This window comes from Bos indicus x Bos taurus, chromosome 25, assembly GCF_003369695.1.
Source record: "Bos indicus x Bos taurus breed Angus x Brahman F1 hybrid chromosome 25, Bos_hybrid_MaternalHap_v2.0, whole genome shotgun sequence".
NCBI classification, from domain to species: Eukaryota; Metazoa; Chordata; class Mammalia; order Artiodactyla; family Bovidae; genus Bos; species Bos indicus x Bos taurus.
The window spans coordinates 34,762,329-34,788,230 of record NC_040100.1 but is presented as its reverse complement, the minus strand read 5'-3'; the positions used below and the strand labels follow the sequence as shown (position 1 = coordinate 34,788,230).

At 49.7% G+C, this 25,902-nt stretch overlaps 1 protein-coding gene across 2 annotated transcripts in view; it reads right to left on the bottom strand.

The window, feature by feature from the left end:
- Positions 1-25,902, bottom strand: part of USP7 (ubiquitin specific peptidase 7) — a 53,979-nt gene that overhangs the window by 12,378 nt on the left and 15,699 nt on the right. The window contains exons 1-12 of one of the 2 annotated variants that reach the window (XM_027528233.1): positions 16,207-16,295; positions 15,298-15,472; positions 11,188-11,386; positions 9,568-9,706; positions 8,801-8,889; positions 6,873-6,981; positions 5,938-6,068; positions 5,449-5,503; positions 4,494-4,574; positions 4,302-4,392; positions 2,024-2,106; positions 224-333 (exon numbers count right to left, since the gene is read on the bottom strand). In XM_027528233.1, coding sequence (XP_027384034.1) covers positions 224-333; positions 2,024-2,106; positions 4,302-4,392; positions 4,494-4,574; positions 5,449-5,503; positions 5,938-6,068; positions 6,873-6,981; positions 8,801-8,889; positions 9,568-9,706; positions 11,188-11,273 — 974 coding nt within the window. In that variant the 5' untranslated portion in view covers positions 11,274-11,386; positions 15,298-15,472; positions 16,207-16,295. Of the gene's footprint in view, positions 1-223; positions 334-2,023; positions 2,107-4,301; positions 4,393-4,493; positions 4,575-5,448; positions 5,504-5,937; positions 6,069-6,872; positions 6,982-8,800; positions 8,890-9,567; positions 9,707-11,187; positions 11,387-15,297; positions 15,473-16,206; positions 16,312-25,902 lie in introns of those variants that run through there. The other variant, XM_027528231.1, reaches the window with a different exon arrangement.

The following is a 25,902-nucleotide window of genomic DNA, read 5'->3' as shown; positions in this document are numbered from 1 at the left end:
AAGATGCCACGTGCCGTGAGGCTCGGCCTCCCAGTGCACTGCTCCCCCCCACCCCCAGAAAAGTTTGTCCTGAGGTGTCTGTCTCGGGACACCTAGGCAGAGGGGAAACCTAAACAAATGCGAGATGACAGCGAGAATACAAAGACTTTAACAAGCCACCGAGCCTACCCCCGAGTCAGGACGCTGGGCCAATCTCAAGTCCCACAAGCCCACCCTAGATTACCTGTCATTGATCTTGATGTTTTGGTCCGTCTGAGGATCATACATAAATCGCATCAGTTGCAGATGTAACACTGGTGGCAACGTCAGGAATTTCACTCCTTTTTCTGCCTCCTGAACATTGAAAAAGAAACGCAGGTTTAGTTCGCCTCTGGTTACTTCTCCCAGCCACCAAAGCATTTCACAGCAGGATGGGAACACGCAGGGGACGTCTGCTGGGGAGACAGGTACGGGGGCCTGTAAATGCTCTACGTGTGAGATCTCCTCTCAGTCTGCATCACACTATCTTATTGCCCAGTGACAAGGACGGGGAAGGAAACCAAGTCGCAGTCTCGCTTGCTGCCCTAGAAACACAGTCATTAGACTCTGAAATTCTGGAGAAGTGTGAGAAAACCAAAAGGAAGAGAGGAAAGCTGCCTGTGGGCACCACTGGTTCCCGGGGCCGTCAGTGCTGGCCGTCCACTCCCACTTCTGAACACACTCCCTCTTGCTAACAGCAAGGTCCCCTGCCCGCTGGCACGGCCCCTGCCCAACCCCCATCTCACTCCCCCACCTCCGCTCCGCCTCGGCCAGCTCTTTCCTCACTAAAAGCAGCCTTGGCCGAATCCAGCCGCCACCAGGCCATCAGCCCTTCCTTCTGAGCTGTGAACCTTAGGTCCAACACCCGTGAGGAAACGTCCACCTGGAGGAATGGGTGTCCACGAGCAGCCACACCTACGTGGCAAGGTTCTCTGATGTACATTCTCGTATTTAGAGAACAGGGCAGTTCTGGGAAGAAAACCAAAAACCCAGGAACCCACTGCCACGCAAAGGAACGGCATGGTTTGGGGACCACTCGGGAGAATAACAGAAGGCTCCTGTGTCTTGGCCACTGTCTCCAGAGACTCTGATTCTAATATACATACTGCTCACCCAGACTCTAAAACATTCAGTGTGGGTAAGGGCGGTTCTTGTGACTTGTGTTTCCTAAGTATACAGCAGCATGTTCCCTAAGAGACTTCCTGATCTACACCCTAGCACCCCGAGTGGCCTGACCCGGTAGGAGGACAGCAGGTCTGTGGCTCACTGCAACACGGGTTCACTCGCACACACACTGCTTTAGCAAGCTTGGTAAACACGGGGCAGTCTGAAACACTTATGAATTAGCTGAGCCAGTCGGTTGAGATTTACGGGGCCGGGTGGTTGGACCCATGTGGACGCTGCTGATCCACCAAGCAGCCTGACCGGCAGCCTGCACAGGCCACAGGCCACACCCTGTGACCGCAGACTGTGGCTGGGTCACACCCTCAGGGCCCCTCGGAGTTCCTGCAAGGCCGAGTGGCAGAGAGGCGGGGACACCGAGCGCTTGTGCAACAACAGAAACGCGCTCCTCACGCTGGAAGTCAGGATTCTCAGAAAACTAGCAAGAAAGGCAGGCCAAGCACCATCGCCACCAGCCACCAAAAGCGGAGTCCAGTGACTGAGCAGCTCTCCCTGTGCCCGGGAGAGACAGGAGAGTGCCGAGGACGCGCTGAGTCAGGGGCAGCATAGGATGGAGTGGGAGGGGCAGGGGAGTCGGGTGACAGTCCCGCCTCCGGTCCACAGGAGGCTCAGCCACCTCCTGCCCACGGCCTCCCCAGCCAGGCACCAGCGACAAGACCAGCTCTCTGCTGTCACGTCCAGACTGAGAAACACGATCCTTCTGCGCGCTCCACACCAGCAGCGCGTGGACAGACTCTAGGAGGTCTCCAGCTCGTGGTTAAGCGCGGGGTCTGAACACAGAGCACCAGGACCGGAGGGGACAGCGGCCCACAGTCTCAGTTACCTGCAGGCCGTGCTCCCCGGCGTCGTATTTATTGTCCCCGTCCAGCTGTTCTACCGCCACGTAGTCCACAAACGATTCAAATACTTTCAGGAGAGAGAGGGAGGAAAGTCAGCCAAAGTTATCACTTAAGCTTCGATTATAACACAGCCAACCGCTCAATTCAGGTGCCAGAGAGGAACGAACATACCAATAACCGCAGCCGTGAACACGAACTCCCAGGTCTGCGCCTTCACTGACCCAGGGAGAGGTGTACACTCTTAAGCAAACAGGGTGCTGCTGAGTTGGCCAGAAAATTTGTTTGGGTTTTTCGTAATATCTTACAACATTATCTTGTCTTATGATAACATGGAGTGGATGTTTTATTAATAACAACATCAGCAACATTAGAAACAGCCGAGAATGCGGCCACGTGTAACTCTGAACACTAGAACCTAAGTGTTCTCACCCCCTAAATTTAAAACATAAATGGTAGTGAAATAATGGATGGGTCCACTGACTAGACAGGGGAGTAATTCCCTCACAATATCCATGCACATCAAATCATGATGAATACTTGTTAACCCTTTATGATTGCATCAGTTATACCACCAGAAAGCTGAAAAGGAAGAACCCAGAATTCATCCAAGGATGGTAGCCAATGGACCAGCACAAGAGTCTAGAAACAGGCCTACACAGATACACAGGGCTCACTGCTGACAGGGGGCAGGCAGAACACCTCAGGGCCACATTGGCCCCAAGTAGAAAGGAACTGCTCTGGGTGGATTGGAGATCAACAGAAAAGATTAAAGAATTGTCTGATGACTTCAGGGAAGGCATTCTTAGGCACAAAAAGCAGAGTGAAACACTGGATTTCACAATTATGAAATTCTGTTAAACAAATGGCTGGATGGCAAGAGCAAAAAAAGTGAGCCCCAGATGCGGGAAGAGCCCCAAAACCCAGCCCAGCGTCCAGAGGCCATGAGGCAGCAGCAGCACGGTGGTCGTGATGCGGAGCAAGCAGCGCTCCCCCCGCACTGGACCTTATTACAAGGGCAACAACCTCTTTCACACGCCGAGTGAAGGCAGTGCAGGACCCCCGTGAGCCTCCAAGGCCCCAGCTCACTTTCTGGACCTTCCAGGTGGCAGCGCTGGGGAGGGAAACCCCAGAATTGCAGACAGTGTGGGGATTATAGAGGCCCCAGGCAGCTGGCCTCTGCAGGATGGAGGGCCCAGGACAGCGCAGGCAATGTGCTGAGGCTTCTCCGAGAGCCTTGCTGAGCACTGACCAGGGAGGGTCAGTCCCCACAGCTCACCCCAGCCTGCAACAGCCCTGCCCTCTGCAGCCACAGTGAGAAAGCCCCACAGGGACGGGACCTCGGGCAGAAAACCTGCCAGATACTGCCTCAGTTGTGGGGAGAACTGAACCCCACAGTTGCAGCAAGAGACCACACTTAAATAGGCCTCGAAAGCATCAACTATCTCCATATAACTGAAACGTGCCCCAGAACAGAGGTGAAGAACAGCCAACACAAACAAGATAAAAATCACGACAGCTGGCATCTGATGAAAGACGACTGGACAGGCAACAGGGCTGGAACTCACAGCCCGTGATGAAAAACGAGTCGACGGAGATAGATCCAGAAATCATAGGATTAGCAGACACGGACATCAAGTTACCGTGAACGACATTCCACACGTTCCAGGAGATATCCAAATCACCAATGAGCTTTTGAAGAGGCGAACTCTCCCTGACTTCTAGGCAAATGCAAATCAAACCCAAGACAGCACCATCTTCCACCATCCTGATGACTAACTGGATGTGGAACAAGTGTTCACGCCTTGCTAAGGGGTGGCAGGGATAAATGGCTGCTTCTGTTAAGCTCAAAAAGAATGGCTTGCAAAGTCCTGTGTTATATCCCCAAAGCGGAATACTACACAGCAAGGAAAACGATCAGGTAACTGCTGTCACAAGTGCACGGAGGCAACGCTGAGAGAAAGCAAACCGCCAATTACAAGACTATGTCCTATGTGCTCCGTCCTTGTAAACTAACCCAGCAAAGGATGTTAGAAGCCGAGTTCCCCGGGAGGAGAGGCAGGCAGTGGCAGCAAAGGGCCAACGTCTTCCTTAATTAGCAAACGTTTTAGTTTCTTGGCCTGAGTGGGGTTATCTGTCTGTGTTCATGAGATACATTCATCATTTGGGCCATTCTCTATAGTGTATTTCAATAAAAACCACTAGCATCAATGAAGCATTACAATGAATTATGAAAAGGTCGTGCTATATGTACACAGAACTTACTATTTTTCTTTCCTTTTATACTTAGCTGGATATCATAATAATCTTCTCTTCTATCAGATCGGTAGTCTACTTCTTTACACTGGATATAAGACTACAAATAAGGAAAATAAGGTGGCTTAAGCATTAAGCGTCAAAATACGGACAATGAAACATTTTTACACAAATCATTGTTTAAAACTGGTCATCACATACCACCATCTTGCCTCTGAATAATTTAGGTATGGTGCCTTCTACACATGTGCCTTTCATCTTGTTTTCCACATTATCAAGCAACTGGAAGAGAAAGTTTTGGCTTTCAGAAAATGTTACGCTTAAGCATTATGCAGTAATTTGAAACGTGACTAGGAAATTTCAATGGTCAAAGAAATTCTAGACTATAAATATTATGACCTTTAGCATGCAATTATCAAAAACATACAAAATCTCCTTTCTTGGTTGGATATTTACAAAAATAACTACATGCAACAGTTGGGATTAACCCCCTATACAGCCTTCGGAATGAATTAGTAACTTGTAGCGCCTTCAGAAGCGTCTTTATATCATTTTACCTCTGGGGAAAGCATGTAAATTGAGCACTAAACTTAACTCGTATTGGTCCACACCAAGAGATTAATGAGGTTGAGCCTGTCAACAGGATTGACTGGTTTGTCCATGGATATTTAATGAACTGGATTCAATCCAGCTAGTGCTGCAAAAAAGAAAACACACCTTGCCCAGCCAATCACCTTGAATTGCCATTTCATATGTGTGTGTGTGTGTGTGTGTCTTGCATCACGACTGGAAGAGTGGGTGCCTGCTAGGGACTAGAGGCGGTTTGGGGGAGAATCACCCACACAAAGGTCTGCCTCCACCAGGACTCGTGTCTCGGGTTACTAACTGGTAGATTACGCCAATTTAACAAATTAACAGTCCACTACCTGTATGGTTTCCCCTCACACTTTCCTACCAAATCATTTTCAGTCTTTCTGGCCTTTAAATGAGATACGCGCCATCTTTTCTTTCTAGCCTAGTCCTGGTCCTGAACAAAGATGGGCATAACTGGAATAAGAGTGACTAAAGTAGGCCTGAGGTTCTGTTTGGTAACAACTTCTGACAGTGCTTCGAAATATGAAATGTAAGAGGAAAAAAATTACGGCAGGAAACTCACCACTCGACAGAGCTCTTGAACATCGTGTTGCATGAAGCTATCTAACGTTTCCCACCTTAGAAAGATAAAATGAATGTACGTTGAAACTTCTAAATTTCACACAAGATTAAGTTAACAAACTACACCGTATCACCAGTCATCATTCTTAAACTAATTTAGAGGATTATTTGGGGGGTTATAATTCAAAGCCAAGTTGAATTGTATCCGGACACCAAAACGCTCCCAACTTTCTCTTGTTCTGAACGTCTTACTGCGCGAGGAGGTCGAGTTTGCAAGTACACGCACAGAAAGCTTGAAGACCATTACCTATCCTTTTCCTGACAGGTAAACCTAAGTGGTGCATTAGTTCTCAAGCAAAATTCTAAGAGCCCCCATTTACAAAGAGGTCAAACCAAGAACACTGGTAAAATGCCCCGACACCACTGCGCGCCTGTGCTCTGCTCTCAACCCCTCTGCGTCCACTAGCTGGAAAGGTCTCCCCACACGCACCCGAATGACTTGGTCAGCTTCTTTGTTCCTACGGGCTTATCGCTGTGCTGTAACTCGTAGAACACTCTTTGCAATGCTAAAGGGACACTTTTGGATGAATCGTCGCCCTCTGTTGGCATCATGTACACAGCCTAAAAGAAGCAATTCAGAAGTAAAAATGGAATCTTATGTGAAAGTATCATTTCTACCACAACAACTAAGGTAGATGGGCAGAGCTTCTCACTATCCCCCCAAAGAGCCAGAATAGTCTTCCAACAATCATGGACGTCTTTAGAGATAATCTAGAAGTTACAAGAAAATGCAAAAACAATTTTAAACATTAGTCATTGCGTACCATCCAACGAGAATCACTTCTATTTCATACTTCTTAGAGCAACATTTTAACATAACTTGACATGTGAACAAAAAGAACTGATGAAATCTTCAACGCTACTGAAATTACCCACACAGCCTCTGATCTAATCCTATCGAGGTAATTACTGCTCCCTGGAAGACCAGTGCGATGCAAATAGGAGTGCCAGCGGACCCGCCAATGTGTGTGTGCTTCTCATGGCCTTCCTAAAGTACAAGGAACTATCCTGCTAGACTTTACATTTTATCTATAAAAACTGAAAAATCAGACTACTAGTCAGCAGTCTTTCAACTCATCACCCTCCATATAAAACTTTTCATATCTTGCTACTACTGACTCATACTAAAAAAAAAAAGCTTGATTATTTCTAGCCTAATAAAGTTAGGTTTGCTGGCTGTACTAAGCTTTTCATAACACCACTTGGCTTCACAAGTGTCTGAACACGGAGGAATGAAGCTACGTGTAAGCATGAGGCAGGGCCCTCCCTGGAGACAAGCCTGGGGCCGGGCTGTTCTTGCCCCAGAATCCTGCACAGAGAAGGCAGGCTGGGGAAGGTTGAGCGAGAGAAACACCATCCATTTACCTTGCGTAGCTGGTTTGTGAAAAATAAAGTCTGCAGCAGGCTGTTCATGTAGCAAGTCGCTCCCTGATTCTTTAAGCCGACGTAGCCCGTGTGCTTCTTTGAGTCCCACCTACAAAACCAGTTTGAGGTTCAGGCAAGGCTGCGCCCCCACGCTTCTGCCACATGGCTGGGGCCGGCTGCTCTGTGCAACCACCTCCGCCCCCCTCCTGACACGGGGTGACGTCTGAGCACCCACCTCCAAGGGAGTTAACTGGTCGCAAAGCCAGGAGTCCTGCTCACCCGGCTCCCTCCAACGTCACCCGTGTGGTCCACCCAAGTGCGGGGACTAGGGGGAACTCAGTCTGACTGGAGCAGCTGCGTGACCGTCATGTACCCAGGGCACTGCTCCCACATACAAGCTATACTGCGACCAGACTGGCTCCCTCGCACACGCATCACACACACGTGGGTCGTACAAGGCAGAAACCGCTGAAACCCTCTTTTCTGTAGTATCACATACACGAGCGAGGACAGGTATGGTGACAGGATCAGACCTCAACTCCTAGAGCCTTTTCTCGAGTCCGTTGTATCTCTGGCTGCTTAGGACAGCGAACCGTCTGCAGCACCCCCACAACCCCCGTAGTAACAGGAAGCAGAGGAGCCCTCCCTCTCTGCACAATGCGAACACGTGGCCGATGCTAGACGTTTCCTGTGAGGTCAGCGTCAGCAAAGACTCTGACACTGCGGGTATTAGGTTTTCTTAAGACAGTTTTGACTGCTAAGTCTGAAAAACCCAATCTGCTATTTTTGTTGGTTAAAAGACATATCGTAAGTATAGGGGAACACGTTTTTAAAACGAGGGCAAAAAACCCCCACAAAAAACTAGAAATACCACCTCGTTGCCCACCCTTGACCCCGGATATCTGAACAGGATTCAAGTGTACAATTCAAGTGTGTGTTTCAAAAAGGAGAGTCTGATTTCTCTGAAAGTAGCCCAATTAATATGAAAACCAACAAATCTCATTTGTTTTTTAAAATTCCCAGTGCCACCAAGCCACCCAGGTCAGTCTACGCACTCTTGCCAGAGGAGGGCCACGTGGGAAGAGAACACACGTGAGCAGGCAGGGCACCTGAGCTCGCCTCGTTCCTAGACGGCACTGTGCTGCTGTAGTGCTTGGCCTCGGACACCCGTTCAGCTCCAACCTGATCCCAACGCACCAGCTCAGCCTCCGGTGGCCCCTGCAGACTCCCCTGACACCCTGCCCATTCCTCTCCCTTCTTACCGATCAAGGACCCAAAGCTACATATTCTTCAAGGCCAAAACCTTGCTGTTGTACACAGCCCTCCCAGACCTGGGAAAGGAGCGCATCCTCCCAGCTGCCCACCCTCTCCCCACCATCACATCATAGCGCTGCCCAACCCGCCAACAAAATAGCAAGCGCATATGCTGCCGTAGTTACTGTTATTAACTCCTCTGCCCGACGGGTCCCCGAGTTCTTTGAGGCTGTAAAACCGTAGCTGCCTTGTTCACCACAGTTACAGTCACCAGAGCCCAGCAGTGTGTTTGGCTCACGGAACTGTGTTACTTGCTCAGTCGTGTCCGACTCTGTGACCCCCATGGACCGTAGGCCACCAGATTCTTCTGTCTGTGGGATTCTCCAGAAAAGAATACTGGAGTGGGTTGCCATGCCCTCCTCCAGGGGAGCTTCCTGACCCAGGGACGGAACCCAGATCTCCTACATTACAGGTGGATTCTTTACCATCTGAGGCACTAGGGAAGCCCAGGCTCATACAAACTGCTTGATAAATGTGCCACACAAAGGCACCGACGTGAAGCTGGCACACACGTGTGTGTGCCACAGGGTAAGCACAGAAAGGGTGCGTCTCTCCTGACACAGGCACCTCTGCTCACTCCTTTCACTACAGCACCCAATCAAAGGAAAACTTACGCAACTCCATGGGGGGCGTCCGCCTGTACAAAGACTTCAAAAGTAACTTTGTCATCATCAATAAATCCTTTCTCAGGATCAGTCACTTCCTATAAAAAAAAAAAAAAAAAAAAGAATATCCAACTTGCATGAGAACACGTGAATGCTCGCTTCATTTCAAACAATCACCCTGGTGCCTGGTACTTAACAGATTAAAATACTGCTTTTTCAAAACACTGAAGTTGTGCTTTCTAGTTCTGCAGTGCTCTGGCCTATTTTCAATAATGTTGTCCTCTGAATGAAATCAGCCAAAGTCTGGATGCCTCCTGGAGGAGTTGGGGGAGACCACATCTCAGACCCAAGGCCTCCATGTCCGCTTAGCAGGCAGGGTCCCGGGAGGCCACCAGAACACTCTAGAGAGCTGAGCAGGGTGTTCCTACGTCCTACTGGCTTCTGCTCCTGCAAAAGCAGCCCCAAAGCGCTGATGTGAGAATTCACTGGTTACTGGAATCTCCCCGCACCGTGCCAGCCTCAGTATTATCTTTCTTAAAGGAAATCTAGCCTATCCAAAAAGCGCTAGACTACTTTACCTTACAATGTCTGATTAGAACACTGGCTGCTGAAAACCTCAGCAAGGAATTGGGAGGAAACCCGTTTTCAGTTACCTATCCAACTCGCAGAGCAAATGTTTCTGATTCCGAAACGAATGGACAGAGGAGCTGAAGAATCAAGGATCAGGGAGCGAGGATCGGGGCTCGGATGATTCAGTCTGAGTAACTGCTACTTACGCTCCAGGCCATGAAATTGGAAAATCCCCAGTCGTTCTCTTTATGGAAGAACAAGTGACTGATGCGCCGGCTGAACGACTTCTCGTCATCTCTGTAGTTGATGATCTTCAGCACCGCCTGCGCGTGACAGGACCAAGACCTGTGCGAGGAGGGCGACCTGAGCCTCAGTCCACAGGCTGACCCACACCGACCCCGTTTTTAAGAGCACACAAAATCGCCCGTATCATTTCCTTCTATTTTTTTTTAGATGGAATAAAAGGCACACATGTCGATCTTTAATGAAGAAAGAAGTGAAGAGGGTCCCGGGGTGCCCCTGTGTAGTCTGGAGGGATTTCAGTCTACGTTTTATGTCTTTTTGATTTCTAAAAGGTTTCAAGTTTTTTCTTGATATCTATAAAACACAAGCGTTTGAACTTCAAATAGCGTCCTGAGATTTGACAAGAGACGATAGCTTTTTGGTCAGATAGCAGTTCTAGTATCACATACGCTTGGGCTGCTTGAAAAGCACTGAAGAATGATGAACCGTTGGTTGTCAGATGGACAGACCTAAAGCCCCAGGTTCTAAAGTGTCACTCCTGCCCCTCCCCCGGGGCTGCGAGGCTCCCGGGTCGGGCTGTGCAGGGGGCCCCGAGAAGGACCCCGCCACTGGGGAGCGACTGCAGGTGCAGACGTCCGGGGCAGACTGTACGTTAAATGCTTGAGACCCAACTCAGAGCTCACAGGACAGCTTCAACGACCTCTGACATGCCGCACACCCGAGAGCACAGGGGCAGCAACTGCTGTCCGCTCGGGCCCCCTGTGCGGGCTGCGCCTGAACCAGCTATTGCTCAGGCTCAGGCTGTCTGCTGGACTAAACAAATCCAGCCCAAAGGCTTGTCCGATCAGGTCAGATTGTAATGTGAACTGAACACAGAAGTAAAAACACAGCCGAGGCCCTGACTGCTCCTTAAAACTGGCTTCTGAAATACTCAGGTAAAGAGGAAAAATGAAAGGAGCTGGGTCCCCCCAGGGCCGCAGCAGACTGCTGGAGCCAGTTCGGGAGGATCTGCATTGAGGTGCCAAGGGCCACGATCTGGGGGCGGCAGGCAGATGTGGGCCAGGGAGGTGGCCTTCTCCTGGGCTGGTCAATGGAGAATGAGGCAAGGAGACGAAGTGAGCTGGGATCCCCTCAAACAATCACTCAACTCCGCTGCTGAGAAGCACTGGGCAGCAAGAGCTTGGTCTTTAAGTTTCCAAATAACCCACAGAGTCAGTTAACATACAGTGCGGAGGTCTGCCTGGAGAGTTTTCCTTAACTATCGTCTTCCCCTCTGGCAGTTATTGGTAGGATAAGAATTACGGTAGTCCAGAGAGGCCCTAATTCCATGTTCCACGGGCAGGTAGATTCTCACATACACAAAGTTTAGTGTTTTATTTGCAGGAAAAGTATACACCTTTTCTAGTTTGGAGATAATACCTACCAGTGAGTTTTTAAAGAGGGAAATGTATTGAATCTAATTGAAAATCAAATTGCTATGTAGAGGCAGCAAGGAAATTCACAGAGAAATCCAAAATTCAAAGAGGCCAATCTGGCTTATAACTAATTGTGGATTTGTAATTGCATCATTTAAACTGTCTTACGTGGAATCAGATTCAGCATTGCACTGGAGAAAGAATCCTACGCTTTTTTGGTGTGGTCTGTCTGGATAAAAGCGTGGCATCACCATAATCTTCCACGGCAGATTTCGCACAAAACACGGAGGGCTAAGGACCGACTCACTCAGTCTGCTGAAGCGCTCGACAGTGAACTGAAAGGTTGCCTCGGAGCGCCAACTCGTGTCTGCAAGAGAACGCTTTGTCAATCACAGGGCCCGGGGACCGCCGGACAACACTGAAAGCAGGACAAACCTGGGATAAACAATTCTCTACGATGGCGATTCAACTGCTGAAGCCTACCCCTCTGGGGCAAGGAGAGCATCATCTCCAATTCAGTATCAGTCTAAACTGTGAGATGACATACAGTTTGTGTGAATAAAACCCCAGATTCAGAGGGCCAGCAACACACACCTGCCTTCCCACCAGACCGGCTCAGTGTGATTAAGAACGTCTACTCTACTCTGTCTTAATTCCCAAGTAATCCGCAGCGAGTGGAGAGACCGGAGGAAAGGAATAAACTTCTGTCACATCTGTTCAAGGACAGGGCTTCGGGAGGAAAAGAAAAGGGCTTGAGACCTGGGCTGAGTGTAGAGAAGAGACATGGATTTGCAGGCAAACAGGGCCTTCCGAGGAGTGGGGACACCCATTCCTGGGAAGTGCAGCACTGCTTAGAGATAAGACCATTCCTAAGAAGTTAGCTAAAAATAAACACTAACTTCACCAGTTCACCATTTCGGTGAAATAGCACACTAGATTCTCTAAGGGGAAATATTTGGGGGGAAAAAAAAGAATGAAGAAACTGGTATTCCTTTGGACATGAACAGAATGAACGGTTAAATTTACTCAGCAAGACCAAAGGCCAACTTAAGAAATCAAGGTTTCCTCCAATAAAAAGCAAAGCATTGTTAAGAATTAAACTAAAAAGTCACATTTTGAATTCTGGCCTTTTCTGCTGGTGACTACTCATTTCAAGTGACCCCAGGCAGTGATAATAAGCGCCGATAACCCATTAGCCTTCTGCAGCTGTCCAACCACCCCCCCGACCCCGCCAAAAAAAAAACCTGTTACCGGCCAGCACATTCAAAAACTGCAGCAGGGAGGACAAATTGCTACACAACTTTCCAAGCAGTTCCCTGCTCTTTATAAGCCTGTCTCATGGCAGGAGGGACAGTTCACAGGCGCAGGGGCCAAGGGCCACACGTGACCTACAGAGTAACAGGAGGGCCTTTTCTGGCTGAGCAGCAGGGGCTACTTTGTCACCTCCGAGCCCAGGCACAAGTGGGGTTCTCAGGCCTAGGGAAAGGGTGCCGAGAACACGCCCAGGCCCTTCACACTTCACTTCTCCGCACACAGAAACTGCCTCCACTGTGGCTGAGTTTGTTCTTAAGAAAACATGTCCATCAATCCTCATGAGAGGGTAATATTCTTCACCAAAGAAAGAAAACCCCACAGGATGTGCTAACAGCGCTTTTCCCTCCATTTAAAGGCTCTGTCCCCACTTGTTTTACTACCCGTAACCCGGCTCTTTGCAGAGGCCCTCAAAGCAAGAGCAGCTGCATGGCGTGCGATGCATTCAGGCCTCTGCAGGGGTCACCCTCACCCGTTCCCGACATAAGAGTCCACGGAAAAGGCAAAACGCCTGTTGCAGAGAATGTGGTCCAGAACGCTGGGGAGAGAAGTGGGCCACTCCTCCACAGCCACACACATCGTATTTGAGCAGTGTCCAAACCCCGCAGCCAGGCAAGGCAGGTGCGACTCAGCTCCCACATTACAGGTGGGGACACCGAGGCTTGCTGAGGTTAAGCAGCTTGTCTCATCCAAGGTATCACAGGGGGTCTCAGGACCCAAGAGCTGTGGACACTAAACACAGTGACCAAAGCCATCTTAAGAGTTTAGGGGACCAAACCCAGAGCCCGATTAAACCAGCCACTATCTGGTGATGACAGGACATGTTCCGGGGACCCAAAGACATGACGTCACAAGCCCCCACCTACGTGACTTTCAGTTACCATTTAGGTTTTTGTAGGACGAGTTTTATACAAAAAAATGCCTTTTTGCTCTTCCTCCCCACACTTTAGTCAAACAGGACCACAGGAGCCTGGCGTGGGTCCGGAAGCAGGCCAGCCCCCCAGGGCTCCTGGTGCCGCCCTAGCCCGCCTCCTCCCCTCTCCTCCCCTCCCCCACACAGTTCACACTCGCTGAATCACACACCAGATGTGAGATGCTGCCTCACGCCCAAGGCACAGGATTATCTTCCAAAATATGCTAATCAGGAGGTTTGATGTGAGATTTCATGTGAATAAAAATGTCACCACCCCGTCTTCAAGCCCTTTGTACCCATGGCATTGGTGGCCGAGACCAGAGCACAGCTGCCCCCCAAGCTCTTCCCGCTAATGGAGCAGCTGAGAACCTGTACTAAGTACCAGCAGGTCCAGACAGGCGGGGTACAGCAGAGCGGCAGACAGGCAGACAGGAAGCCCCTCTCTCTCTGGCGGACAGGGCTGGCCTGGTGACCGTCCTCTGAGGAGGTAGGAGAGAAAACGGGTGGAAGGTACCCAGGACTCCATGGACTATTTATGCAGCTTTCTCCATCTGCAATGGCTTCAAAGTGAAACCCTTGTGGGTAAAAGTGGTACACTTGGGATTATAAAGACTACCTCCTACCCTGCCGGATTAGTGCCTCATCCAAATAGACTCTGACCTGCCTGAGCACCACGGGGCACTGACTGGCCCTTGCCAGCATCTGTCGGCGAGCTTGTGCCGCCTGTTGCCCTCACATATCCTGGTAGAAAACCTGGTCCCCCAAAAGGTGGGCCTGAGGTTCCCCCAAAGGGCACTCTGGCAGAAGCTGTATCAAACCTCAATTATTCGTTCTAATACCAATCTCTGCACATCCCAGTTAATCACCCCCCCCCCCCATGAAAACAAAAACAAAAACAACTATCCCCCACGGGCACCAACCACCTGTATCTACAATCCCTCTACCTCAACTGGATATTTCTCCCACCACTGCTGTCAGCCACTCAACTGCCGTGTAAGAGCCTCCCTGCCACGAAGGCGTCTCTGTGCGGACTGAGGCTCCTACCCTGCGGTTCCCCACACCGTGTGCCCTCCCTACATTATGCCGCCAAAGGAGACTCGGGAAAAAAGGGTGCTAGCGTGTCAGAGGCTTGGGGAATCATCAACAACAAAAAGGGCTTTCAGAGAAACATGTTAGGAGGCTAACGGCTCACAAATACTCAGTAAAGACACGTGCTTAACCCAGCACTCCTCTCACTTTCTGCAGATTTCTGAACAATTTCACACGCACATTTCTGCCATTAAATGGTTCAAAATAACTATCACCGCGGCCCCCCACCCCACAGATACCATCTTTTCACTCTCCTGCCCCTGGGCCTTTGAGAAGACCAGGAACAAAGGGTATTGAAAACCACTGCTACTTTGTCCTGTAAAGTGCTTTTTCCAGCTGATAATTCACAGTAGGAGCATTCTGCTTTTAGGTTCCGTAACGCCATCACTGACTACTAACAATTTAGTACAATTGGCCTAAAAGGAAGGGGTGTTGTGTACACTGTGCTCTCCTTACACTGGTTCTCAGGTGAGGCAATCTGGGGCCCCCGGGAGACTTCTAGCCACTATGAGAGACATATGGAGCTGTCACGACTCGGGGGGAGGAGGGGATAACACAGCAACCTAAAAAGTACAGGACGGCCCTTTCTGAGCAAGAAGGACCCACCAAAAGGCCATGGAGGCCTCGGAAGCCTGTGCCTGGATCCACACCTGCGCCTCCTCCCGAGCCCTCCCTCCCCAAGGACACCTGGGGCGACGCCAGGACGAGCCTGCACTGTGGAACCAGCTGAGGGCAGGGCTCTGGCTGGCTGGGGCGGCTCCCTGCTCTGGGAGAGGCTACCATCGACCCCTGCCTCGGGCCTTCCCCACGGCGCTCTCTGAACCACTGCTGGCCTCTCCAGGGTCTGCGATGGAACCAAAGGGCCCCCGCAGCCGGGGGGCCACCCCACACCGTCGCCCTCTCGTCTGCGGTGGAAAGCGCACTCCACAGGTAACAAAGCAGCGGGTCAGACCACGCCTCTTTACCTTCCTCAGATATGGCCTCAGCCCGCTGCCAGGGGTAAAGCGCACTGTGAGAGAACTCTCAACTACGGCTGCAGTTTCTCATGGAGGCTGAGCTTTTGGCAGGAGGTCTGAACAGCAGTCCTTCTGGTGGTGCAGCCCGTGACTGACGGTTTCTTTCAACTGCCCCGTTACACCCCTGGGAAGGACACAACCCTCATGAGGATTGATGGACACGCTTTTGACAGAACACGGTTTCATATTACACTGCAAGACTCCGGGGGGCCGCATAAAGTGACTATTGGCTGCTACCTTCTCGTGGGGTTGACCTGGCAAACGCACAGGTCACACCCGTCTGATAAGGCATAACGAAGAAATAGCCTCGAGAGAAAGTGCTTCCCTAGGCCCAAAATGCCCATGCATGTACAAATGTGTATACTTTGCGCAGAGAAGATAAAAGACCAAAAGTCAGTCTGGGGGATGAAGCCCAAAGCTCAATTCTGGTTTTCGAACCTAACCGGAGGGGGGAGGGGTCATCAGCTACAACTGATACACTTGCTACAGTAGGAGTGCAATGGGAAGCCACGTTCCAGTGTCTAGAAGTAGCGTGCTGCAGACGGAAAGGAAAGGACAGTAAGGTACTTGTTCTGAGTACTAGGAGTGGCTGGAAAATTAACTGCAGGCCTGAGCAAATACCCGTCAATTACAGACTTCTGTATTTCCACCTCCTCGCCTAGGCTGGGGAGAATCAACTTACCTTGACATTTGCGGGCAATCGTGAAATTCAAAACCAAACCAGGTTCCTAAATTTTGCTCAGATACAACTTCCTGAAAACTAGCTACTCTTAAAGAGACTCAACAGTCCTCACGGAAGAGGTGTCTGCTTCCGACCGCTTTTTGCCCGGCACGAGGAGACGAAGCCCGGGTACTCACCGTCCTCCATGTCCTCCTCCGTGTTGCTGTGCCCGTCACTCATGGCCACATTCCCGTTGATTACAGGGTTTTGGGTAATTCTCGGTGGGTCATCTGTATCTCCAGCTTTGAAAGAAACAAAGAAATTCCACGATTTTTACCTTCCTGGCTTGCATCAAGTAAACAGAAACATATGTGTACTCTGGACGACTTCCAGTCACTAGTAAGCTCCAACCACGCCAAATAATTGTGCTCTAACCCAAAAGATACTTACTGGTATGTTTGCGAAACAAACTTTTGTTCCGTTCAAAATGCTAAGTGGGTTCTGAACACACAATACTCTGCTGAATTTTCAATGAAATTTATTTTGAAAAAGGTTTCTACTCATTCAAACTCAATCCTAGAGAAAATATTGTTTGGGGGTGGGGGGTTTAAAACAGCATACGTTAGAATCTTCCATCATGGATACATGTGCCTTAAAACAGCAAGCTCATTCTAAACTGTTACTGGACACTTCAATCATATAAAGTATGTATCCATACCAGAGAACAGGAATGGCATTTTGGGGTGTGGGGAATTTGAAAAGGGGATCCCTGGGAGGATGGGAATGGACAAAGATCCTACAAAGGATCTTGAGACTAGCAGAATGCTTGCTGAAGGCTGGCCTGGAAAACATTTATATAAAATCAGAAGCGAGGATTTAAAACTTTTAACTAATGACTGGCAAATATGAAGTGTAAACTCCAACTGTAACACTCCCATCCCTCTTCATTCATTAAGTACAATCTTCTTTGAGACACAGGGCCATGGTTTAAAAGAAAAAAAATTTTTTTAAACTTCTGGCAGGAATTAGGATTTAAATAGCCTCTAAGAACCTACGGAGGATGAAAGGAGTGAGGAAAAGGGGGACACGGAGGTTCTGGAAGGTTGTAAAGGCTCTAGTAATAGAGCCCAGGACCACGAGGCTCCTGAGCCCTTCAGCAGCCCAGTGTCTGAAAAAGGGAACCATCTCCAAGGAGTGGCTGGACGTTACTTATTCAAGTGTCTGATAAACGTTAAGGAGGTGGTAGATGACACCTTAGTTGAAATGCACTGGGTTGAGGGCCACTTTCACTTTTCACTTTCATGCGCTGGAGAAGGAAATGGCAACCCACTCCAGTATTCTTGCCTGGAAAATCTGATGGACAGAGGAATCTTGCAGGCTGCAGTCCATGGAGTCGGACACGACTGAGTGACTCTGACTACTTTGACTTGATTGACTGGTCAAAATGGCCATACTTTTAATTTAATCCTGTCCTTCTGGCATATAGAACAGTTTACTGCAACTAATGATGTTCAGTGTTTCCTTGTATGGTCAGCTTTCCCTGGCAATTCAAACACTCCAACAGAAATTAAGAATACCAGCTACAAACAGGAGATGTGGTTTTTTTAAAGTAGCTACATAGCTGTGTATTTGGACTTCAGTATTTCAGAGCCTTCCCACCACTCCAACAAGCAGTGGGTCTGATTCAGCACCATGGACAGCACCCTTCCCTTTCTCCTCTAGGCAAGTTCCAGACCTCAACTTCAGGTTACATTTCTCAAATAATTCCTGAATATAAACCGTCCTTTTTTTTCTTGAGTATCTCAAAACACACCTTAGAGTTCCTTGGAAGCCAAGAAACAGGTATTACCACCCAAATTTAGACCACTGCCAGTCTTGATGTTTTTGTTTTATTAAATATCAATAAACCAGTGATGTTGCTCAGATGTGTCTGACTCTTTGCGACCCAATGGACTGGAGCCCACCAGGTTCCTTCATCCATGTAATTTTCCAGGCAAGAACACTGGAGTGGGTTGCCAAGAAGGATCTCCAGGGGACCTTCCCGAACCAGAGATTGAACCTAGGTGTCTCACATTACAGGCAGAGCCACCAGGGAAGCCCAAAGTGAAAGTCAGTCATATCCGACTCTTTGCGATGCATGTATAGTCCATGGAATTCTCCAAGCCAGAATACTGGATTGGGTAGCCTTTCCCTTCCCCAGGGGATCTTCCCAACCCAGGGGTCAAACCCAGGTCTCCCACATTGCAGGCAGATTCTTTACCAGCTGAGCCACTAAATATCAATATATACATTTAATTAATTTTGTCAGGGTATCAATAAAAGCTGTTTATGAAAACACAATTTTTAAACTGGCCCCCCAATCATGACACCCTGACAAAAAAACTGGAAAGTAAGAAGGAAAGTAGAAATTCCTTTTCCCGTTGCTTATCTAGCTTGAGCCATATATGCTAAAAATGTACTTTGACTGAAATTTCTACATTTACCCTCCTAAATTACCTCAAACCATCAAAAAATATTTTGAGGAAAAATCCTACAAAGGCCTATGAAATAAACAGCACATTCCACCAATGGAGTATTATACAGCAGGTTTTTTTTTTTAAGGTTCTCGGGGAATTCCCTGGCAGCCCAGTGGTTAGCACTCACACCTTTGCTGCCCAGGGCCCACGTTCAATCCCTGATCGGGGAACTAAAGGTTCTCAGTGTACCTATATGAGGTTCTGAGTTAATACTATTACATTTTTAAAAATGAAGATGCCATATCTATCATCATAGCTATAAAAGAGATAAAAGTTTTGTTGGAATAAGACTATATAAATTCTTATTGCCCTTTACACCAATAAACAAACACGGACTAGAACACAAACTAGCACGAGGTTCTGAAGCAGTAGAGTGACTCCCCCACAGACACACACACCCCCGTCACATGAATGCACTAGGAATCTTGAAGCCATTTGCTTGACATGTGCCTGGTACTTTGACTTTAGTTCCTCAGGTCTTTAGAAGAGCTTTAAAGCATGGTTTATAGTGCACACGTGCAAAAACGACAAGTTTCTCTGAAGTTGGCTCCTAAAGGCAAGGCGGGTAGGGTTCCACAGTTAGAATGAGGTTCTCCTGAGCACCGTCCCATCTTGTACATAGTACACATTCCTGCTGGGCTGACCAATTTTCCACACTTCACAGGCATGGTGACAGTGCTCCAGGCCGGTGGGTGTCAAACTGCAGAAAAGGCCCCTGGCTGGCCCATGACGTACATGGGGAAACTGTCAGCAACAGGCCCTCCCAACCAACTGGCACGGGACCCTTGGAGAAAAGGTCGGCAACTCAAGTCTAGCTCCTAAGGGACTGTATCCAGTTAAAATAAGCTCCTCATAAACGAGTTAGTTCAACAAAAGGATTAAAAATTTAATTAAGACACAGTAAATCCCTGGACCAGAATTAAATGATGGAAGTGCCTGATATCACAATCTGAACTAGGCTTCCAGAAATATCCTAAATGATAAGGCTATCTATATCATCAAGGAAGAAGTGCAAGATTGGCATTTATGTTTATTTATCACCATATAAACTGATCCTGTTCTGAATTTCTTATCTTGCTCAGCTGGAATTTTCCCAGATATGTTAACTCTCATTCGGCCAAATATGAGCGACGACAAGACGATTAGAAACACCACTGACAAAAGAGAATGCCTCAAATATACAGACCAAGTCTCCGGTACACTTAAGTGTCAGGGAGGGGAAGGGGGTGATTATCATTCTGAAATATACACATGATGCCCAGAAATACAACAGACCATTTCCATTACTCATGATTAGTAGGCCTTTTGACAACAGCACTGTGATAGTATCAGTGGCAAATTTTAATATACCCATATGGCACAAAATACCTTTTTAAAAGAGTGACTTTAGAAACACAAAAGGGTCCCCTGTTTAGTTACAAAGCCTGTATCTCCTCCTTTTTTACTGGGGCTCCCTGTGCCTATCTATATCCAGCTTTACTCTTCTCAGACCTCTGTGATGTCACAACCCAGAGCCGGCCAATTGCTATGGAAATGAGGTGGTCCCGATTTAGGGCCTGAATCTCACTCCAGGAGGAGAAAAACAGAAAATTCCACTTTGATGGCCTTGACATCTTCCATCACTTCACAAACTTCTCCCAAAAAGGTTGGGGAGAGGGGACCAAACAATCCCAATAACACCTCACGGCCTTCCAACCAAGTCCATGTGCTGCCCCCAGGAGCTAGTTGCGCCACAAGGGTCCAGCCATGCCTCAGAGTCGCTCTCCGCTCAGGAACGCCCCCATCCCTGCAAACTTCTCCTCAAAATCCCAACTAGTGATACAACCCCGTGAGCAAAACCCATGACTCGGTTTAAAAAGGGCAGACAGGGTAAGTGGAGGGCCACAGACACCACGGTGACCTTGACATGAACGGCTCCTTGAATGGGTCAAGCAGAGCCTTACCAGCCCAGCTTAAGCCCCACCCCACCAGTCCACCCTAACTTCCAGGTCAGAGCCCCCAGGCTTCTGCTTGGTCCCCCTCCTCTCCTCTCGGAGTCATGAGGCCCCCTCTGGGCTTGCGAGTCACCTTCTGGTCCAAGTGCGCAGTTCCCCGCCATGTCTGCATGGCTCTGCAGCAGAATCTGCTGGGGTGGGGGGAGGGGAGGGCAGGGTTCTCTCAGCCACATCAGAGTGACTGCATAGAACCTCCAGGAGCTCTCGCTCAGCATTCTCTTTTTAAAGCTGCCCACAGTTATCAGGCCCAGACACATAATCAAGCAACCATCAACTGAGATGATCACCTTCAAAAGGCAAAGTGGTGCAGAAGTAGAGTTTTGCACAGGTCCCAACAGAGGTGTGCATACACATCCTGTTCCAGCTCCATCACTTTCTCTCAAGAATTCAGACACACTAGATTTCCAAAGCTTCTGATCCACAAAACCCCTGGCTCTGAGCTCAAAGAAGCAACTAATAACTCAATGGTGAGAGACAGAAGATGAACCACTCCTGCTGAGCCCGGCTGAGAGGCTAGGCTGGTTAGAGGAAGGCGTGGTGGGGAGTGGGGGTGGGGGGCAGGCAACACCTGGGGCCCCGCTGCCAGCAGAGGATGGGGAGGAGGGGGTCTGATAAGGCTTCCACAAAAGCAGAGACCCACAGGTGTCAGCTGTCACACTCCCCAAGAAGCCAGAACCTCCTGGGTGTTGGGAAACAATTCCGGACACTCCTACAAAACCTACAATTCTGTGGGAGAACTCTGCTCGGTGTCAACTCCGGTCCCCCTGGGGGAGTCTCGGGGCGAGCCAGGCCTCGCACAGACGGGGAAGAGGCAGAGGACGCATCCTTGGGCAGAACATGGAGGTCACCAAGGACACAGACATGGGGCGGGATGGCCAGTCTGAGCTGTCTGCTCTCACGACCCCGGCAACCGCTGGGCGGGAAGGAGCCAGTGCCGACCAGGCAGCAGAGCCCTCAGGCTCTGCCAACAAGCTCGCCCCATCCCGGCCCAGTCGGACAAGGACCACAGTGCCCGTGGGCTGTGAGGAAACGCCCTCCCTCCCTCTGTGAAACCTCCTAGAAATGGAAAACTTTGACTACACTTCAAAAAAGTCATTTCGAATCCACTATCACACCAGCAGGCTCTCCATCCCCTCAGGGGGTGGACTCCCTTCCTGACACTGGTCTGCACACACGACCCACCTGGGAGGCAAAGCAGGCTGCCCTCCTCTCACAGAGGTTAGTCCCTCTCCCAGCAAACGTCGAGATGTGTCAAAAGCAGGCTGGGCCGGGTGGTGGGGAGAACTGATAAGCAGGTCCTGGACACAAGGGCTAAGGTGACAGAAGGGCAGACAGACACACAGGCCGGGGCCAGAGACGGGGCCGGCCGGGCAGAGGTCCCGAGAAGCACCTGCCAGGCTCCACAGTGAACAGGAGCCAGGCAGTGGGAGGGGATGGGAGGAAGTGGGCGGTGAGGCTTGGGCAGAGGGCGGGCAGGGCCTTGAAAATGCCCGAGTGCACACAAGCACCCGTCCCAAGAGGAACCACCTGTGGCCCGGAAGCACGTGACACTCGGAATAGGGGGGTCAGGACTGAGAGGTCCCGGGTCTGGACCTGGCTGCCAGCCCCAGGCAGCCATCTGACTGAGCCTGTCCAACCACCGCGGGCCCAGGCATCCGTCCGTAGCTGATCCTGGGAGGAAGTGGGGAGTGTGCATGTGTGTGTGTGTGTGATAGAGAGAGCGCTTCTGTGCTCTCATGAGAGAGAGAGAGAGTGTGTGTGTGTGTGTGTGTGAGAGAGAACTTCTGTGCTCTTGTGTGTGTGTGTGTGTGAGAGAGAGAGCTTCTGTGCTCTCGTGTGTGCGCGCGCACGCGTGTGTGTGTGAGCGCGTGCTTCTGTGCTCTCGTGTGGGTGTTTGTGAGAGAGAGCGTGCTTCTGTGCTCTCGTGTGTGTGCATGCGTGCATGAGAGCTTCTGTGCTCTCGTGTGTGTGTGCGTGTGCAAGAGCTTCTGTGCTCTCGTGTGTGTGCGAGAGAACACGTGCTTCTGTGCTCTCGTGCCCTGGTCCCCGGGCAGGGCAGCCTCCAGCGATTCTGGACTTCCTTTGGCCATGTTAACAGTGAGACCGTGACTTGATCAACACTAAGTTGTGTTAACACGTGCTCTGGGTTTAATTTTTATGCGCTCTGGCTCCGTGAAGGGAGCTGAAAGCCCACTCCCTGCTAAACCGGGGCTTCTCAGCTCCTGCCTTGCGGAGAGCCTGAAAGTTCCAAGCAGAAGCAGTGTGCTGAAGTCCAACAGCGGGCTCCACACTCTTAAATAATTCAGATTTACATCAGTGATAGGAAAATAAAGCCCCAAGGAAGGCCACGGATAAACTTGTGTTCCTTAAATAAGATTATTTGTTTGGGGCTCTCCGTTTGGCTTCATTATGCAAAAATTGTCTGTTCTCTGGAGGACCGTGCTAACCCGCCATCATGTCTGCCCCACAAACCACGACTGCAGACTGGTGTGGACACTGGCCAGGCTCAGAGAGGGGCATGCACCCAGCCCAACTGAGGAACCTATAATTACGTCCCAGCTGCTTTCTTACATGTCCGGTCTCATCTGCTCTACTGCGTAGGGCTGTCCGGTTGCCGGAGAGGAAAACAAGCGCCAACAAGCCCAGCGGAGGGGGCACGATGTGGACGCTCCAGGACGGAGGAAGACTACGAGCAGCCCACAGCAGCCAGAGGGTTCACGAGATGCTGAAGCCAAGACAACACAAGCCAACTGCAGCCAAGGAGAGGTCCCGAAGAAATACAAGTAACAAGTACGCCCAACCCCCCTAATTAACAGGACACCCCTTTCCAACTACCACATCAACAGTGAAAAATACTGGAGATGCCCACAGATGCGGAGGGTCTCATATCATAAAATGGGTGCCAAGTGGCTAGAGTCTAAACTTACAGTCAAATCATTCTCCCCAAAGGTGATATTTATGAAAGCCAAAGTCATAACTCAGAATGTCATTTCTAGACACCTATTCTCAGAAAACTAGCATACATGCCCCAAATTGTACACAAGCATGTTTCTTACACTTCAGCATACTTCACAGAGAAAACCTTATAAAACACAAGTGTTCATTAATTCTAAGGGCCATATGTGGTGTGGCTCCATTCGTTTATATCAGGTGTCCAGAAGAGTGATTTCCAGAGTTAGAAGGCAGAACAGTGGCTGCCCAGAGCTGGGAGGGAGACCGGAAGGGCGATGGCTGAGGGGCACAGGGTTCCTCTTAGGCAACATAAACCGACTGCAGTGATGGGTGAATACGTTTATTAAAAACTGATGAATTGCAGGGTATATGGAATATCTCAATAAACCTGCACTGTTTGGGGGAGGAGGGCACAAGAACTGAATAGAAACAGGCCATTCTGCATGGGGACAAACCAGTTTCAGAGAGCACAGCCGTCCCGAGGGCTCTGCCTGCAACTGCTGTGTGCACTGAACGCCTGAAAGTAAAAGTGAAGGTCGCGTCCATCTCTCTGCGACCCCACGGACTATACAGTCCATGGAATTCTCCAGGCCAGAACACGGGAGTGGGTAGCCGTTCCCTTCTCCAGGGGATCTTCTGACTGAGGGATCCAACCCAGGTCTCCCGCATTGCAGGCGGATTCTTTACCAGCTGAGCCACAGGGGAAGCCTAAGAATCCTGGAGTGGGTAGCCTATCCCTTCTCCAGCAGATCTTCCCAACCCAGGACTTGATCTGAGGTCTCTTGCACTGCAGGCGGATTCTTTCCCAACTGAAGCTAAACACCTGAGGCAGGTGTAAATGCTCTACTTCCTGCGCTATTTCTCTAGAAATAAACATTCTGGGGCTTCCCTGGAGGTGCAGTGGTAAAGAATCTACCTGCCAATGCAGGAGACACGGGTTCCATCTCTGGTCGGGGAAAACCCCACGTGCTTGGGAGCAACTAAGCCCGTGCGCCTCAACTACTGAGCCCACGAGCCTGGGAGCTCTGCAACGAGAGAGGCTGCCACAGTGAGAAGCCCGTGACTACAGCTAAAGAAAAGCCTGCGCAGCGACAAAGACCCAGTACAGCCAAAAATTAAAAAAAAAAAAAATCCATTGTGGTGTTTGAAAAACCCATTTATCTATAAAATTTATTTGTGTGTGTGAACTCACCCCACATTCGTGTAGTTTTAAAGAAAGCAAGACTATTAAGGGAGAATGTCCACCCAGAGAGGACTCTGGGCAGGAAGTCCTTAGGGGAGAAAGCAGTGCGTGTGGGCAGAGCAACACCCCTCGTGCATTAAGTACACAGTGTTCACCCCTTGGACGGAGCCTTGCTTGCCCTCCTGTCGCCTCAGCAAGTACACATGCCTTTACAGTTCAGTTGGGTTGCTCAGTCTTGTCCAGGACTCTCTGTAACCCCACAGTACAGAGAAAAGGCACGAGCAGAACACAGCCTGCAGCCTGAGCACACCAGCCAGGCTGCAGCAGGCAGGAAGGGGCGCGGAGCTGCCCTTCTGGGCAGAGGCGGAGGGGCTCCTCCAGCAGACCCACACAGAGGGACTGCCTCCCTTATCTGTGACCATGGGGGTCAGCCTTGCACACCTGGGCAGACAGCAACACCCGCCCTTAAACGCCTGCATTTTCTACTCACAGAGACAAGGAAATCCGGGGACTGAAGAATGAGGTCAGAAGCAGAGGAGAGATTTTAAAATACATACTCTGACTGTGCTAATTAAAACTTTAACAAGCCAGTCAAGCACAGCCCATGTCAGGGGAGTTCCTTTATTGGTATAAAGCCACAAACAGAACAGTCTGGGACGGAGGACCAAGCTGTTTCTGGTTGATGTTTTTTTTCTCCCCACATTGATGCCATTGGACTACCACTCGGGCTTGACCCTACTTTTTGGGGGGCCCACCCAGACTATCAAGGAACACTCACATCCAAGACCTTCTAAAAAAACTAGTGCCAAAAGAAAGTGGGAGGAAGACTAGTTTCCCACGTAAAGTCACCAGAGCAGAAGACGGACCACGTTCAGGGGCTGGAAGGCGGGGTGAAGACCTCAGTTCTCCCCAAATCAATTGGTATGTTGATACACGATTCCAGTCAAATTCCAGCACAGTAAGGGAAACAATTCTGAAAGGATAAGTTGAGTTGCTCCAGTAGCTGAGACGGAGCTGTGTTAGCAAAGGGGTAGACTCAGAACACAACAGGAGAGTCCACAAAAACGCCCACTTCAACATTACTGCCTGATTCTTGACAAAGGTGCAAGTAATTCAGAGGAAAAAAGACAGTCTTTTCAACACACAGTAAAGAAACAGTTGGACGTTCATAGGCAAAAATAAATAAACTGCAACCTCGCACCTTCAAATACTAACTCATAATGGACCTTAGGTGAACAAACATTTAAA